We start from the raw sequence: 15,346 nt of genomic DNA, 5'->3' as shown, positions 1-15,346 counted from the left end.
TTTACTGCATGCAAAGGCTCCAAATGTTTTAGGAAATTATGGGATTTTTTTGATCTTTAAAGTTCTGGTATGTTCCATCCCATTTAACAAAACACAACAAAACAACATATGTGCAGGGTTGAGTTTTGCTAGATTTTAACAGACTGACTTCTCCAGTAAAAGCTTGAGTGTAAGCGCGCCGGTTGTTCTTAGTTACTGTGTTGGCAGTACTCATTGGTGCTTCATTTGGTGGCTGATGCTGTTTGTAAGATCACAGATAGTAAACAAGTGGAGTTTTTACTAGATTAGGGAGAGGAACATATTCAGAAGTAGGTGTGGGGGATTTTACTTTTTTTTTTTCCAAAAAGGAAATTTAAAAAGTACAACTGAAGAAGTCCTGATGTGGATTTAAGTTATTAAGCCAAACATCCTGTTGGTGAAGCTTTGGGAGACTGGTGCTTTCAGGGAAGCAACAGAGATGAATGAACTGGATCCCTGGTCAGCACAGCTGGCCTTGGGCTAATGCACGCAGGAAACCTGTGGCAAAGCAAGTGACCGCTGGGTCCTAGACCGGTGCTGCTGACCGCACCTTTTTAAGGTGCTTGAAATTCGGAGCGGTCTCTTCTAACCACACAGATCTGTTGACTTACCTTCGGGAGTTAAAAACTGTGCTTGGCAGAGCACTAATGAGCACCTTGCATAAATTAGGAAGGTGAGTGGAGTAGCCAGATACTGCCATCCCGTGATTCGCAGCATTGTAGGGGATACAGTCAAGAGGGATATGCCAGCTTCAGAGAGAGCAGCTCGACAGATCCACTTCGCTTCTTTGCAAGGTTTCCTCTGCAGTGTGAGCTTAAATAATAGTAACAATGAATGATGGTGACAATAGTGTCAAAAATAAATATGGCAAGTAATAACAAGGCTGTAGAAATGTTCTTTGGCACTAAATAGGATGAGTGTCATGCAGGTGAAGGAGGTCTGATACGTGTTTCTAAGGCATCTGCAAGAAATCCCGGTGGTGACTGGGTGATGTTTCTAAATAATAATTGTGCATGAAGCTGAACAAAACTTACCTCATCAAGCCTGCAAACATGCAGTTTTGCCTGTTCTAGTGTTTAGGGAAGGGCTGGGTCATAAATCTGACAGTTGCAAGGCTTGTTCAACTTTTTATATTTTTATCCTTTTCTGAACAAACCTTTCAATGTCAGTTGGAAATAGCAGAATAATTTCCCTCAGATAATTGAATACTCGGTGTCCCAAAGGGAGACATACGCCCTTTAGTCAGTGGGAAAAAATTTCTTATCGGCAGGACGCATTGTGTTACATTTCAAAAAACTTGAAGAGCCAGCTTCATTCAGATCTTACCCAATTTAAATCCTCACGCGAGAACTTTCCTATAAATCCACGTACAAAGTGATAGTTGATATAACCAGCCAAGTCCTCAGTCTGATTTTGCCTTGGTGGGGCTGGAGCACACATAGGTTGGAATTTTGACTCTATTTTGAAACACTCAGGATTTTGTTCTTGCCTTTCTAAAGAAGAATATCGCCATCCTAAAGGTGTTTTTTTATGGCCAGGGAATAGCCGCACTGAGGGCCACCCATTTAAGTGGAGAAACATGAGAGCAAGCCCATGCAGCTGCCCCAACCTAGCAAAGCCCAGAGCAGTGGAGCTGCTTGGCCACCAGCCTAATCGATGCTCTTGAAAAAGCATTATGGGGTATTTATCCTGTAGAATAGAGGCTGTGTACTCTGGGTGCAAGTGGAACAGTTTCTAATGTGACAAACAGATCTGTTGAAGATGTATTTTGTTGTATTTCTTAGTACAAAACATACCTTAAGGCTGTGTGCAGTGTACCTATGGAAGAAATTCAGTTCTTAATCAAACCTTGCCCTGCCCGTGAGCGCTTGAGTTCATAAACACAGTGGTACCTTGGTGAGAAAGTGTTAAGGGAACCAATTAATGAAAACTGCAATACTGTGTGTTCCTCTTTCTATTGGAGTCTGACTCCCCTGAACACTATGGCAGCTTTGCTGGACTTTCCCAAGGCCCGCATCCAAGCTGGATGTCTTTCTGACTGCTGAACTGGTGTAATACGAACAGGGAATTGTTGCAATTTGCTGTTTTGGTATGTGTGAGAAGTAGGAAAGTGCTCTGTTGCCTAATTAGTTACAAGGGGAAAAGACTCTTACCTGCCTGCAATTACTCAGAGTGCAGACTGAGTATTCACTGGGTGGAAATCAGACTGATTTCAGCGACAAAGAGAAGAAAAGGAGTGGTTGCCTACATGGTCCAACTTATCTGTTCAAGGCCAGTGAAAAATAGGGTAACTCTTCCAGCTCGTAGATAGTAGTCATGGTTCCTTTCTCAGAATTTACATGGCCGAGTGATTTCTGCAACTTTCAGGGACACTTTCTGTCCCAGTGTGCAGGTGAAGCCACTAGAAGTCTTTCAGATAGTAGCAAACACAGTGAAACTACAACTATATGAAATTCTGCTTATGTCAGTATCTTATTGAGTGACAAAACCTGGTCCAGTGATTCCCTAGAGAGGCAGTTCCCAGCTTAAGACAGATAAGAGAGGAGGAGAGGAGAGGGAGGGGAGAGGGAGGGGGGGGGGGGGGGGAGAAGAAAAGGAAAATAAAGGGCAGGAAGGAAACAAAATGGCAATCCCTGGGAGAGGAGGCTGAGGAACTGGACCTGGTGAAGCCCAGAACATCACTTCTTTTTCAGGTGGGACTACATTGTAAACCACAGATGCAAGGAGAGGTAGTGGGGTTTCTCCATGTTGCAGTAGTGTATTAGTACTCCGATCATGGATTTGGACCTCGCTGTAGTTATTTTGCTTTGCAAACACAAAACGACAAAAAAAGGAGTAGCAAGGATCTTGTAATCCAAATGAAGAGATACTTCATTGGCATGCATGGCTGTAAAGCCAGGCACAAGTTAGCATACTGAATAGAAAATCTGGCTTCTTGTATAACATAAATACATCAGGATTCCTCATTGTTGTAAAGGAAAATGCATGGTAACACAATCTGTATGGCCTCTGGGGTGTAGTAACAATTTTGATTTATACAATACTATTTCACGGTCTTTTATAAAAAATTCTTTCAATAGGAGAGGGTGCTCTGGAAGGAAAAGAAAAAAAAAGGCACATAAATCTCTAACTTTATCGATTGGAAAATAGTTTTAGATAAAGAAACCCAGATCCCTGAATTGTGATCTTGTACTCAGTAACTTTTTTGTGCCCAAAAGAATTAAATTATTTAGTCCCTTTTCTCCTGGCCAGATCAAATAGGTGTGATACTTACTTTATCTCTCTAAAAGATGAACTCTTTGCAATATATATTCTCAGACAGGAGCTTGTGGATGGCTGTGGGGCATACCAAACTGTTTCTCACTGTGACATTCTGTTGGGGGTTGCAGGCTACCTTTACATATATAAGCACCGAAATGTATACTTCAGTGGAGTCAACTATTTAGTAGTTACCGAAATCTGCTTGATGATGCAGAGTATGACAGATAACCACCCATAATTGCATTGTACATAGGTGCCCAAGGTAATCAAATAGTTAATGTGTCGATAATAAGCCCTCTGAACAGGAAGGAAGAAAAGGTCGTTCACATGAGCTTCGGTCCCAATGGATGCAATGTTCTCATTTAATGTCACTGACCTGGCAAGAGGCTCTGTGACAATTTTGTCAGCTAAAGATACACAAGAGAGAATTTTTAATCACCACTGCAGGGATTAGTTCAACATTTGTCAGTCTGACCAACAGGAGGAGGTGGATGCACAGGCAGGAGTCATCATTGTACAGATGTTGGGACTGACTGCTGTGCTGCACTGGTGTGAAAGATAAAAATTATCATAGAGTCACAGCATGGTTTGGGTTGGAAGGGACCCTAAAGCTCATCCAGTCCAACCCCTCTGCCATGGGCAGGGACACCTCCCACCAGACCAGGTTGCCCAAAGCCCTGTCCAACCTGGCCTTGAACACTTCCAGGAAAGGGACATCCACAGCTTCCCTGGGCAACCTGTGCCAGTGTCTCACCACCCTCACAGTACAGAATTTCTTCCTAATATCTAGATTAGAGATGTAAGAAGAAAGTGAAATCTGGAGAGCGAGGTACAGTGTGCAGGGAGTCCTGCACTAGAAAGTGGAGCTTCTACACTACAAGTAACCAGAAGAAAGATGAAAGACGTGAATATGTACGTACTCATCTAATTTCCATGCTGGAAACTTCAGCTCAGCCCATGTCTTCAACAGAGAAGTCTTTATTTCCCTTCTTTAATTTCCTCCGCTGAGAGTACCGGTATTGCTGTAGCTTGTTTGCTTATGTGTTGCCAGAAAAACGTGAAGTATGAATCAGAAAGGAACAGCAAAGGTAAAAAACGGGGCCCTGTGCTGCCAAAGCTGAGTTGGAGGTGCTCAGTTACGCAGATTTCTGCTCTGTTTAGAAGGGGACAGAAAATAAAGAACAGACTCGGCATTGATGCAGCGTTCATCTGGAGGGAGCATTGTGATTGCTGGTGCACTGGAGATCTTGTGAATGATCGGTGCTGTTCTGCCGGCTCTGGGAGGACGAAATAAGCTGCTCTTTCTCTGCTGGACCAGGTTCGGCTCCCAGGTCTGAGCTAGTGGGCATCAAACATGTTTCACACACGGGATTTCAGGAACTATGACTTCCTTCAGGAAGACGTACTGTGCCTTGCCTTCATTTCCCAAGAACAGACCTTTGTTCAGGCACTTTATTGCACCTGCAAGTGCATTGTGAAGATGCATTTTCCCCACTGCTCGATGTTTTCTTATTTTCATGAATTTCCACTTCAGCTCAGAAGAACAGTGGCCTCAAGCAAAGAAAGATAATTTAAAAAGTAAATAAATAAGTTCAAGCCTGCATTAGCTCACGGTCACTCTGTTATCTTTCATTGTAATATGTTGGTATGTGTATTTATAAATACAAACAGTTATGTAGGGACTGTTTAGGAGAAATGAACATTCATTAGAAGCTGCCTTTCAAACATGGGCATGGCTGAGCGCTGGAACGTGTTGCCCAGAGAGATGCATTTTTTCCAATTTAAAGGATTTTCAGACTTTAGCAGGACAAGGTCATAAGCAATCTGATCTGGCTCTGAAGTTAACTCTGTTGAGCAGCAGGTTGCATGGGGTGGCCCCCACAGCTCCCTCCTCAGCTGAGTTCTTCTCTTACTCTTTATTCCATGGTAATGCAGTGTTACCAAAGGAGGTGTTAGTGTGGGCTTCAGCACCCAGAGCAGGCTTTGCACTGCGTTCAGCCGTCCTGAAGAGCTGGAATTGGCAATAACATGACTGTGCATCTGCTGCATGTATGTTAAATCTCCTAAACAGATTTAAACAACTGCTGTCATTTGTCACCTCAAAATCCATGCCAAAATCTAAGGACAAGTGTCTCACCTATGTGAGTCCATCTGTCCAAACCAAAGGGAAGACAGAGAGCAGTGAAGTGGGATTACGTTTACAATTACTGAAAGTATTCTGCCTGTGTGTAAAACATCGTAGCCTTACTGTCAAATGTTTCTAAAACTTTACAGGTAGAAATGAGCTCTGTGTGTCCTGGTGTGTTAGGAGAAATGTGAAATTCGTCTTTGTTGAGCAGCAGCCTGGTAATTTGGTAAGGGTGTCACTGGTCTGGGAGCTGCTGTTGCCCATGCTTGGCTACAGCTGGATGTGGTTGTGCACGAGTAAGTTTGTCTCTGCTTAGGCACTGGACCAGATTCTGGTTCTTACGTCAGGATCTGCAGGTGGTTCGAGTTGTTTCCCAAACCCAGGAATAAGCATTTAAATTATGTAGGCAGTGCTTAAGTGCGAGATAGTTGACATGTAGTTCTTGTGCTCTTTTACACAGTAAGTCTCTAGGGTAAAATTTTCTTAGTTAATGGTAAGTGTGAAATGGATTGAAAGGTTTTGTTGGGGTCTTTTTAAGTATCATCTCAGAGTTCGTGATAGACTTGAAGTCTAAGCCTTCTCTATCCTGTGAGGCAGTGTGCTTTGCAGTCCCAGTCATCAGATGTGGGGGACACATTGGAACGTGTCATAGATACTTTCTGTCCCAGCCTCCTTTCCTTAAAAACCCTGCACAGAGATGTAGGAGCACGGGAATGGCCGTATGAAGCAGAGGATCCTCTTCCGGGGCTCTGCCTCCAGCAGAACCAGCAGAACTCCTGTCTGCTCCGGGCACGATTTCCCACCATCTTCAGCTCAGACACTTTCTGAACCAAATGTATTCAAATCATTTCTTATCTGTGTCTTGTTTACCCATGTGATTTTCCTGTTTAATGTGTGCACTGTTTGTGTATGCTGCCAAATTCCTCCTTTCGCTCTTGACAAAAAGTGTAATTTCTGGTATAACATCACCTTAAAGTACACTGATTGAAGTAACTGCCGCTAATAAAAGAGTAGTACATATTTTCCTTTTATCATCGCCTTAAGTACTGCTTGACATGTTTTAATGTCTAACATTCCTAAGGCAGATGTTTGCCTTTCATGAAACATTAATTAGAATCTAAGAATCAAAGAGGAGAAAAAGATACATATGTATATATGCATGTGCATCTGTTTGTCTGTGAAGGGGAGACAGTAGAAACTTTGTATTAAGAAAAAAAAAGCAGTAAGTAAATATTTGAGAGGGAGACTTATCAGATTACACTGGTCTTTATTAAGCATATTAAAACAACAAAACTACTGTGTTTTTATATAGTGTGATTTTGGCATCTTACTGCTATAGTAGGTGAAGTTTTATAAACTGTAATGAAAAATAATCTGTATCTTATTTCTTCACAGTTTAATATGTTGTTTTTGTAAGGATACTTTCACCAATATCCTGAGTAGGAAGGTAACATTATAGGAGCTGTCAGAACATAAGATTACGTTACCTGAAAAGCTGCTACAAAAGAAAGTGACTAAGAGCTGGAAGCTGGGAAATGTGGTTCAGTTCCCCTTTTCAAAAACCCAGAGTACTCATATCGTGCCTGTTAGCATCTGAAACTTGAAGGTCTTGGCAGAGAGAGGATACTTCATCTTAAGGGAGGTGAACTCCCTGAATGAGCCCCGTGCTGCCCTGCAGGTGTTCGCTCGACTCCGAAATGTGCCAGGGGAGCCAGGCAAAAGCGCGGGGACCGCGGTCATCTCTGCTGCCGCCTGTCCTTGGCGTAGAGCTGCTCTGCGAGCCCTGAGCAGTGCTACTGCCTGCTTCACCCGAAGGATGCTGTGGGTTTGTGTGAGATCCACTGACATGTTCAGCGTGTGCGGTGGTGTCCCACCACCGGATCCAAAACCCAAGATTTTAAAAAATAACACAGAAAGCTCCGCTCTGATGCCTGTATGTATTCACTTAAGAGCTCTAGTTTTTATCAATGTTAAGTGGCCAAAACCCACAGTGTTTCTGCAGGTTAGGTTCTCTCTGAGTGCCAAGCAAATGCAGGAGAGATCCAGGGATTTTCTTCAAGTGTTCATTACCGTCTAAATGCAAACATGTTATTTTCTAGTTTTCTGCTCTTATTTCACTTACCTGCACTTCTAGTTGCTGTGACTGAAAGGTTGGCCCAGAAGCTTTGCGTGTCTCAGGAAGCAATGGTTCACATTGCTGAGTTTATACACAGTTCCTCTGTTTAAATATTGTATATCTATATCTTTTTTTTCCTTTTAAAAACAATGAAAAGCCATAAATACCTGGATGTCCAAAATTGGCCAGAGGGTGAGGTATGAATGTTTGTTGGTTCTATCCCATATTGTCAAGGCACATTGCCACCTCCTAAGTATTTTGCATGGTAATATCTCCCAATTTCTGTTCTCAGCCTATTTATTTATGTGTTTGTGTGTGTTATTTCTGCATACAAAAGTGTCATAAGAAGAAGCTTCATTGTGGAGCGAAAGGTGGATTTTTCCAGTTGTTCCTTGTGTTGATTGCCTATGTCCATGTATTGATTTCTTCACACAAATTCTGAATTTCCATGGAAATTGTGGCATTGGTGGTAATCACAGCTATTTGCCACTGAATGGGTGACGACACTTCCCTTGCCCTTGGTCACAGGTTCTCCTCCTCTCCTGTGTGTCAGTGCAGCTACTTGGCAGACTCCACTATTTAGGGAGCCAAACCAGCAAAAGCAAGCAAATTGCTCAGATTTTCTTGCAGAATTCACTTCATTGTGGGTGATTTGTAGGATCAAACAAGTGCCAGTGCTGACACAAGGGAAGGCAACTGGAGCAGAACTGAGCCAAATCGCATCCTTTAACAGCCCAGAGCCTGAGAAACACAAGAGGACCATGGCTCATGTTATACCCAATTTATGGGGCACGCCGGCAGCACCCTGAAGCTCATATTTTGGTGGCCAAAGGTAACCCTGAGTGTTTGCCGTGAGTGAGAGCACATGAGCAGGCCATTTGTGTGGCACCTTGTCACTATGTGGCACGTTGTTGGTGTTGCAGCACTGAACGCAGTTCAAGGCTGTACAAAACACACCACGCTCCCCCGGCAGCTCTGCTCTGTGCATCGCTCAGCAAACACGGGATCAGTATAAAAAGACACGCTATGTGTGTTTTAACAGCGTTACTGCATATGCCCATGACCTTTCACAGTCTGTGTGTAGAATGGAGGTGAAACACCTCGGAGGTCATGGGCAGCGTTGATAGAAAGGAAAAGCCCTGCATTGCCAGCGTTGTGATAATCCCGGTTGCATGCAGCACAGATCATGTTCAGCAGAACTTGGTGGCCATCTACTGGTGAAGCCCCAGTCTTTGCTTTACTTTTTTTGCATCAGAAACAAGCACTCGGTCATGCGTGAGTTGCAGAGATGTGTGTTTTTACTTCTAGATGCAAATAATACAGCTGAAGTTTTGTAGATCACCCTAAATGCTCGCATTGGTTTCATTCATTTCACCCGATGAGCAGTACTGGCCACAGGCATTGCAGGTGCTTAAGGAGGCAACCAGCAGGCTCCCAGGATTTCTGTTAGTGTAATAGTTTCCAGTTTCTACAGCACTGTAGAAATAATACTGGAAGTAAAACTGCAAATGAATGAATGTCAAGCTGTCAGGTCAAACCCCATTTCTTTCTTTGTTAATTTATCTTTTGAACTTGATGTATCTGCAGTGATTTGATACATCCTGCAGTTTGCCTGGGATGTTACCTGTGGTGTCAGTCCTGTGCTAAACCCCTCCTTCAGCTTGAAAGGCTGCCTGAGATCTTGGCCATGAACAGGAGAACTGACAGCTCCTCCTCTGGGCACCCTGGTGGCTCTCAGCTGCTGACGGGTTTCCAGGCCACCACTTTGAGTGGTTTGTGAGGGACATGGTCAAGAGAGGCTGCTAAAATATGGTGGGGTTTTTACTTTTTGTTTGTTTGTGGGCTTTTTTCCCATTTATTTTACATTATTTTAAAACTTATTGTAAACAAACAAACAAAAACCCTTCATAAAAGATAAATACCTATAGGTTTCCTCTTTTGTCCATTCTCAAAGGCTTAGTCCCCCATGGTGCCACCAAACAGTAGCTTCTGGAGCCCTGTGTTGACTAGAGCCACCAGGCAGAACCCCCATGGCCTTTAAAAGGCACAAAATATGGTTTTGAGAACTTCTTTTATGTCTGTCCATGTGGTCTGTAAGGGTATTTTGTAGAAATTGCTTGAGAAATAGTGTCCCTTTACTGCTGCATGGCCAAGAGAAAGCGCATCAGCAAATCAACTGGCAGTTACTGTGAGAGGGAGCAACCTCAGGAAGCTCAAGAAAGCACCTTGTGCTCTTTTTAGGGCTTCCTGTGGTATCTCCATTTAAAAAAAGAATCACACAGCTTTTGTAAGGCTAAAACAAGGCTGGTGGTGTCAGGTGGGATCTGGCTCCTTTTCCACTGGGGAGCCTGTCTGTGCTGTGGAGTCCCCCTGCACCGCGGAGGTCCGAGTGGCAGAGGGAGATCACCGTGGAGGTGCACTCTCACCAGCCGCCTGCGTCCCTTCTGCTGGCTGGTTTGTCATTTATCCTGCAGTGCTGCGAAGGGAAGGCACAAGGTTACGTTTGCAGGTTGCAGCTGACGGTAGCCTTTCTCCTCAGTGTGCTGAGCAAGCAGTGGCTGTGAAGCTTTTGGGGGGCGGTGGCAACACACACCACCTTCTGTAGCTTGTTCAATTATTTTCCAATAGGTAGGATGGTTTGCCTTTCAGAGAAAGGGAGAGATCCAGTTAGGAAGCAGCTGCACTGATTGTGTGCCACCTTTGCGGCACCGCTTTATGCCGCTGTCTCTTATAGAAACACCCGGGAAGGCACAGAGCAGTTCCCAGCAGTGAGGTCACTTTCTTGTACGTGACAAATAGCTTTTTACGAGGTGCTGACTCTGCTCAAGGTTCGTTTTGTCTCGGGGCTGGAAATCGCAGCAGCATTACAGGTTTGATCCTCCTCCCATTTAAATGAGCCGGACTAGCCAGGATCTGAACGCCCTGTTACAAAACAGGCTTTTAAGGCTCATAAATCACATGCAGCAAAAATGATGCACAAATATTTGTTTTTAAACATAAAGATTTTCTGGTCTTGAGCACTGGATTTTGTACCTTCAGTATCGAGCTTTAAGATTTGATTTACATGTTTGCTTTTCATTTTAGCTGGTGGAATGTTTAAAAAACCCCTGGAGTAGCAAGACCGCTCTCAGTTTATCATCTAACCTGAGACTTTTATTTGCCCTGAGATGCAGATGCTTACATGCAATTCCTAAGCCATTTTTGTGACAGATAAACATATCTCTATTCCTGTCACATAGTTAAAGTGCTGATGTGTCTTACTCTCTTGGGGACCACTTTTTCCTGGTTAATGGTGATATTACAGCCCTCTGTCCATTTCTTCCTCCATTTCAGAAATTCCCCGCATGCCCGTTTGCACATATCACATTATAGGCAAAAATAATTAATCTGGAAAACCTCTTTGCTTAGAGGTGAAATATGAATAAGTATCAAGTGTTAAGAGGAAAAGAGGACTGTCAGAAAGAGAGTGTTTTTTAAAATAGCGCTTTAAATTGGAGTTGTACTGTAAAAATATTTAAGCAAAAAGAAAAATGCGTAATTTGAACAACCATGAATTAAAGGCTGAAAGATTTGTAATGCAGCGAATTGGAACATCAGTGAAGTCACATGCTAATGGTGCGAGATGGCTTTGTGCGAAGTTTTAACCCAATATAAATAGTTCTCAGCAAATTCTGGAGACCTCTAAAAGTGCGCTTTATGCCAGAACGGCTGCAGCTGTAACAGCACTGACTGTTGTAAATGAAGGCTGGAGATTGGTGTTGACACTGGAGCTTCTCAGCAGATGCATCAACATCAGTGCTTCTTTCAGATGCCTCTCTCAGCATCTTCCTTCCCCAAAGGATCGTGCTTCCTTCTTTTTGTGATCAGATTCAGTTTCCTTTCCTCTAATTAATTTTCATCTGAGAGTCACAAATCCTTTCAGGAGAACCAGGAACTCTTACGAGTTTTAAAGAGCTGGCTGACAAATCTTTAGATCATTTACTTTCAATGTCATTAAACCCAGGAATGTGAGGAAGCCCCAGAAAGTTGCTGAGGACCCATGTTGCTCCAGTGCTGTACCAGCCAAGCAGGCTTAGGTTAACTGCAGGTGAACGTGAGTGCTGTGAAGAATAACCATAATGGGGTTGATAAGGCGATCAATTAGTAATGATTTATAGCTGAGTAATGTAATTAATGGAAGTCGATGAGGGTTTGGATCTTGGCATACCAGCTTGATAATAGTTTATGACATGAGTTTATCTAGCCAAGGCAGGTACGTAGTTGAAGCAAACTTTCCTCAAGTATTAGACTCGGTTCATACTGTACTTATAAAATCAAGCAACATGACTTCAACGTTACTTTTTTTATTTGCTTAAAATTGTGGTAACTGATAGGCCTTGGGAAGTTGCTGTAAATGGAGTATCTTCACTGAGCATAGGCATTTCTGTGGGGATCAATTGCTGTCCGTGTGCTAATAAACTTCTGTATTTATCAGTGGTCTGAAAGGAAATAGAATTCATTGACTTGCAGGTGATAGATTGAGAACTGTTAAATAAGTAAATGGAAAAATCACTGCTGCAGGGTGATACAGATCTCTTAGCAATCTGTGTGCAAGCAAACAACAGGTGTTTGGCCAAATGCGAGGATCCATAGTCCAGATCTGAGTACTGAAAACACTTTTTCATAAAAGGTTTCAGGATTTCTGTCTATTTAAACTGGTCAAAGAGGAATTATGGAGGCTATATATAAAGTTGTTTAGAAAGCAGGGTTCAGTGACCTTGGATCTGGACATGTGTAAAATAGAAATAAAGCTCAGATTTAGTCAGGCTACTTCATTATTGGAGCAGTATTTCAAGGATTGTGGTGTTTTCTCCGGCAGTAAGCACTTCTAAATCAAGACTTGAATTATTTTGTACTGCAAAATACACTCTAGTTCAAGCACAAATTGTTTCAAATACATGCTGTGGACACCATTGTAGAAAAGGAAATATTTAATTAATTCTTAAGGTCACTTCTGACACAGTGATGTATCACAGCTTATCTTTTGGGGCCTGGGATGTACACCATGCTCTTGCATCATTTGTTGCTTCTTTTCTGTTTTGCAGTTCAATTTCACCATTCAGTATTGAGAGCACAAGGCGTCAGCGAAGGTCCGAGTCGCCAGACTCCAGGAAGCGGCGCATCCATCGGTGTGACTTTGAGGGATGCAACAAAGTGTACACAAAAAGTTCCCACCTGAAGGCTCACCGGAGGACGCACACAGGTAAGACTTTCCTGGCACTGTGCACCATGGTTAAGACAAGAAAGTTCCATTCTGCCTAATTTAGGACATATTGAACTCATCATCCTGCACCAAGAGCTGAAAGCCTGTATCTAAACAGTGGAGGTGTCTGCGGGCGCATCAGTATTGGCACTCTGGCGCAGATGAAGCATGCTTTTGAATTGCACTCCCCTGTCATCACCACTTTGCAGCACAAGAGCACTCTCAGTGCAAACTGAACTCCTTTCAGGTGAAACCAAGTAGAAAAGTGGCCTCTGGGGACACACCTAATGTGCTTCAAGGAGCAATGAGTGATCATTGCTTGGGACAAACCAGAACTAGTGCAAAGAAAACCCTCAAGTGTATAGCATGGATACAGATCTTCAGCACCATATTTTTTAACTCTACAGACCTGCTCCTACTGAGCTACTACTTGCTTTTTACAGGTGTAGCTTTTGAACGATAGATGCCACTAAATACTTTCAGTTCAAGTGTAAACTCAAGAGCTCAGTATGTCTTTCAGGAGGCTTTCAGAGGCACCTACCACATACTGCAGGGGAAGGTCAGCCACTTTCGGTTGCACTACAACAGAGATGCAAGAGAAGTGTCTTGATGACCTGGGTCCCATTCAGTGATGATACTGCTTAACACTTAATCAGTACCTGGTATCCTTATTAACTTTATGGGCTGTTACTGTTCTGCATGACAGACATGTAAGGGTAGCTGAAGCAGTGATGTGTAATTGCTGTAATTTTATTGTGGATAAACTCAGGAGCAGCAATTTGAAGTCATCAGGAATGATTTAAAGGGGGGGGTGGCTTGGATGGCTAGAAAGGCAGTGGCCAGAACACTCTGAGTTTCAGTGCTGTTCGTTACTCTGCTGCCGATTTGCTTAAATTAAATTTATTGATCTCTCTGCTCTTAATGTACTTCAGCGTCCTTGTAACTCCTTGGAGAAAAGATGGTGTTTATCCAGCATGTAGCACAACGTTGTTCTCTGCTGAGAATCTGCTGGCGCTTTCTGTGGTATGATGTACTCTAAATATGATATAGTATTTTTTAAAATTAAGTGATAGCGTCCAGATTTCAAAATAGGCCACATCTCCATCACTCTCTCCAATATGTCTTTTGGTTGGTTGGGCTTTTGTTGAGAGGAATACTGAACAAGGCTCCATCCTAATAACCCCTACTAAACCAATTTCTGGAAGGTAAGAGTCCCGTCCTTAAGCAGTGGAAATGTTCTGGTGATCTGGGGGTTTCATTACGTTTCCCTCTAGGCCAGTTATTCTAGTTTCTTTGTATCTTACCATTAATGCTTGTGCCTCCTCTGCTCTCTTAATTTATCTTATCTTGTCTTGATTATTTTTTTCTTCTTCCCTGTTCTTCCTATCTTCTCTGTGGCCTTTCATCCCTACCCTTCTGACGTATTTTATATACCCTTACCCTTTCACCTTGTTCTCTGTCACTCTTGTTTTATTACTTTTATTCCAGTCTAACCCTACTCCATCTCTTTCTTTCTCCTTGCCCTGATTTCTAAGTTACTTCTGTATTCCTGCCTGTATCACTCTTTAAGCATTTTATGGCTGTAGCAGATTAGAAGGCAGAGAGCCCAGCAGAGGTGTGAAACTGGTAGACTTTTTGGTTTAAACCAAAAATACCACTTATACCACATGGAGGTCATGCTTTTCTAGCCTCCAAGACTGGCAACCAGTGCAGGAGCATAAGCAAGCACCGTGTAAGGAGCTGAGTTACAAAACTAGATGTGAACAACCTCAGAAATGTCACACCTAGGGTAGCCCAGAAATACAGAAGGCTCTTCTTGGCTGTAACATTTTAAATCACTGAGAATCACATTTGTCACGAGTCTGTGATTCATTAGCGATCTCATGGCAGACCAGCGCTTGTGGGTGACGCACCCAAATCAGCCTTCGATAGTTTGCACCACTGAATCTCACTTAGGGTGCTAAAAAAGAGGCACCGAAGGCTTGAAATGATGTTGGTATTTGCAGTTTTTGCAGCTGTAGCTCTCCAGCAGCATGAAGGGAGTTTCTGCACCCACCGTAATCACAGGATCCATCTCCCCAGCTGTGGTTCCCTGGCAGCTGGTGTCTAGGCTGTGCTATCTGTCTGGCATCTCTGGGTAGTCAGAGGAAAGGGTTTGGCACCTCTGGGGCACGTTATTCCCTCTTTGGGTAGACCCAGGGATTGGCTTGTGAAGGTGCTTCTCTCACTGCTGGCTACAGAGGAAGCCTGGATACCTGCCTGTTAGCTGGCTGAAATGAGTCCCCATCCCAGAAGGCAGCTGACTGGGATATTTTGCAGTCATGTTGAGTGTTGGTTTATTCCTTCAGGGGGAAAAAGACAACAAACATCAAATTAAAAATCTTCATTAAGTGGTGAGCTGTGAGCTGCTTTATATTGTCATGGCTTCATGCCTTCTGCAATATAAGGACTGCAGTCTAGAGAGAAGGTGAACGTGAATTTAGCCAATGGATCCAGTGAGAAAAATCTGTATTATGCTGTTGAAATTAAATGTGTTCTACAAAACACTTCCTAAGTCTTGGTAGGAAGTTGCTATAGTCTG

The 15,346-nt window shown here is 43.1% G+C and overlaps 1 protein-coding gene across 1 annotated transcript in view; it reads left to right on the top strand.

Moving 5' to 3' along the window:
• The window catches only part of KLF12 (Kruppel-like factor 12), a 155,468-nt gene that overhangs the window by 126,384 nt on the left and 13,738 nt on the right, over positions 1-15,346 (top strand). Inside the window, 1 exon segment of the mRNA XM_010179117.1 lies at positions 12,608-12,765. Coding sequence (XP_010177419.1) covers positions 12,608-12,765 — 158 coding nt within the window.

This window comes from Mesitornis unicolor, unplaced genomic scaffold (assembly GCF_000695765.1).
Source record: "Mesitornis unicolor isolate BGI_N332 unplaced genomic scaffold, ASM69576v1 scaffold13832, whole genome shotgun sequence".
NCBI classification, from domain to species: domain Eukaryota; kingdom Metazoa; phylum Chordata; class Aves; order Mesitornithiformes; family Mesitornithidae; genus Mesitornis; species Mesitornis unicolor.
Note: the sequence above shows the minus strand (reverse complement) of the source record. Positions and strands in the feature narration are given on the sequence as shown.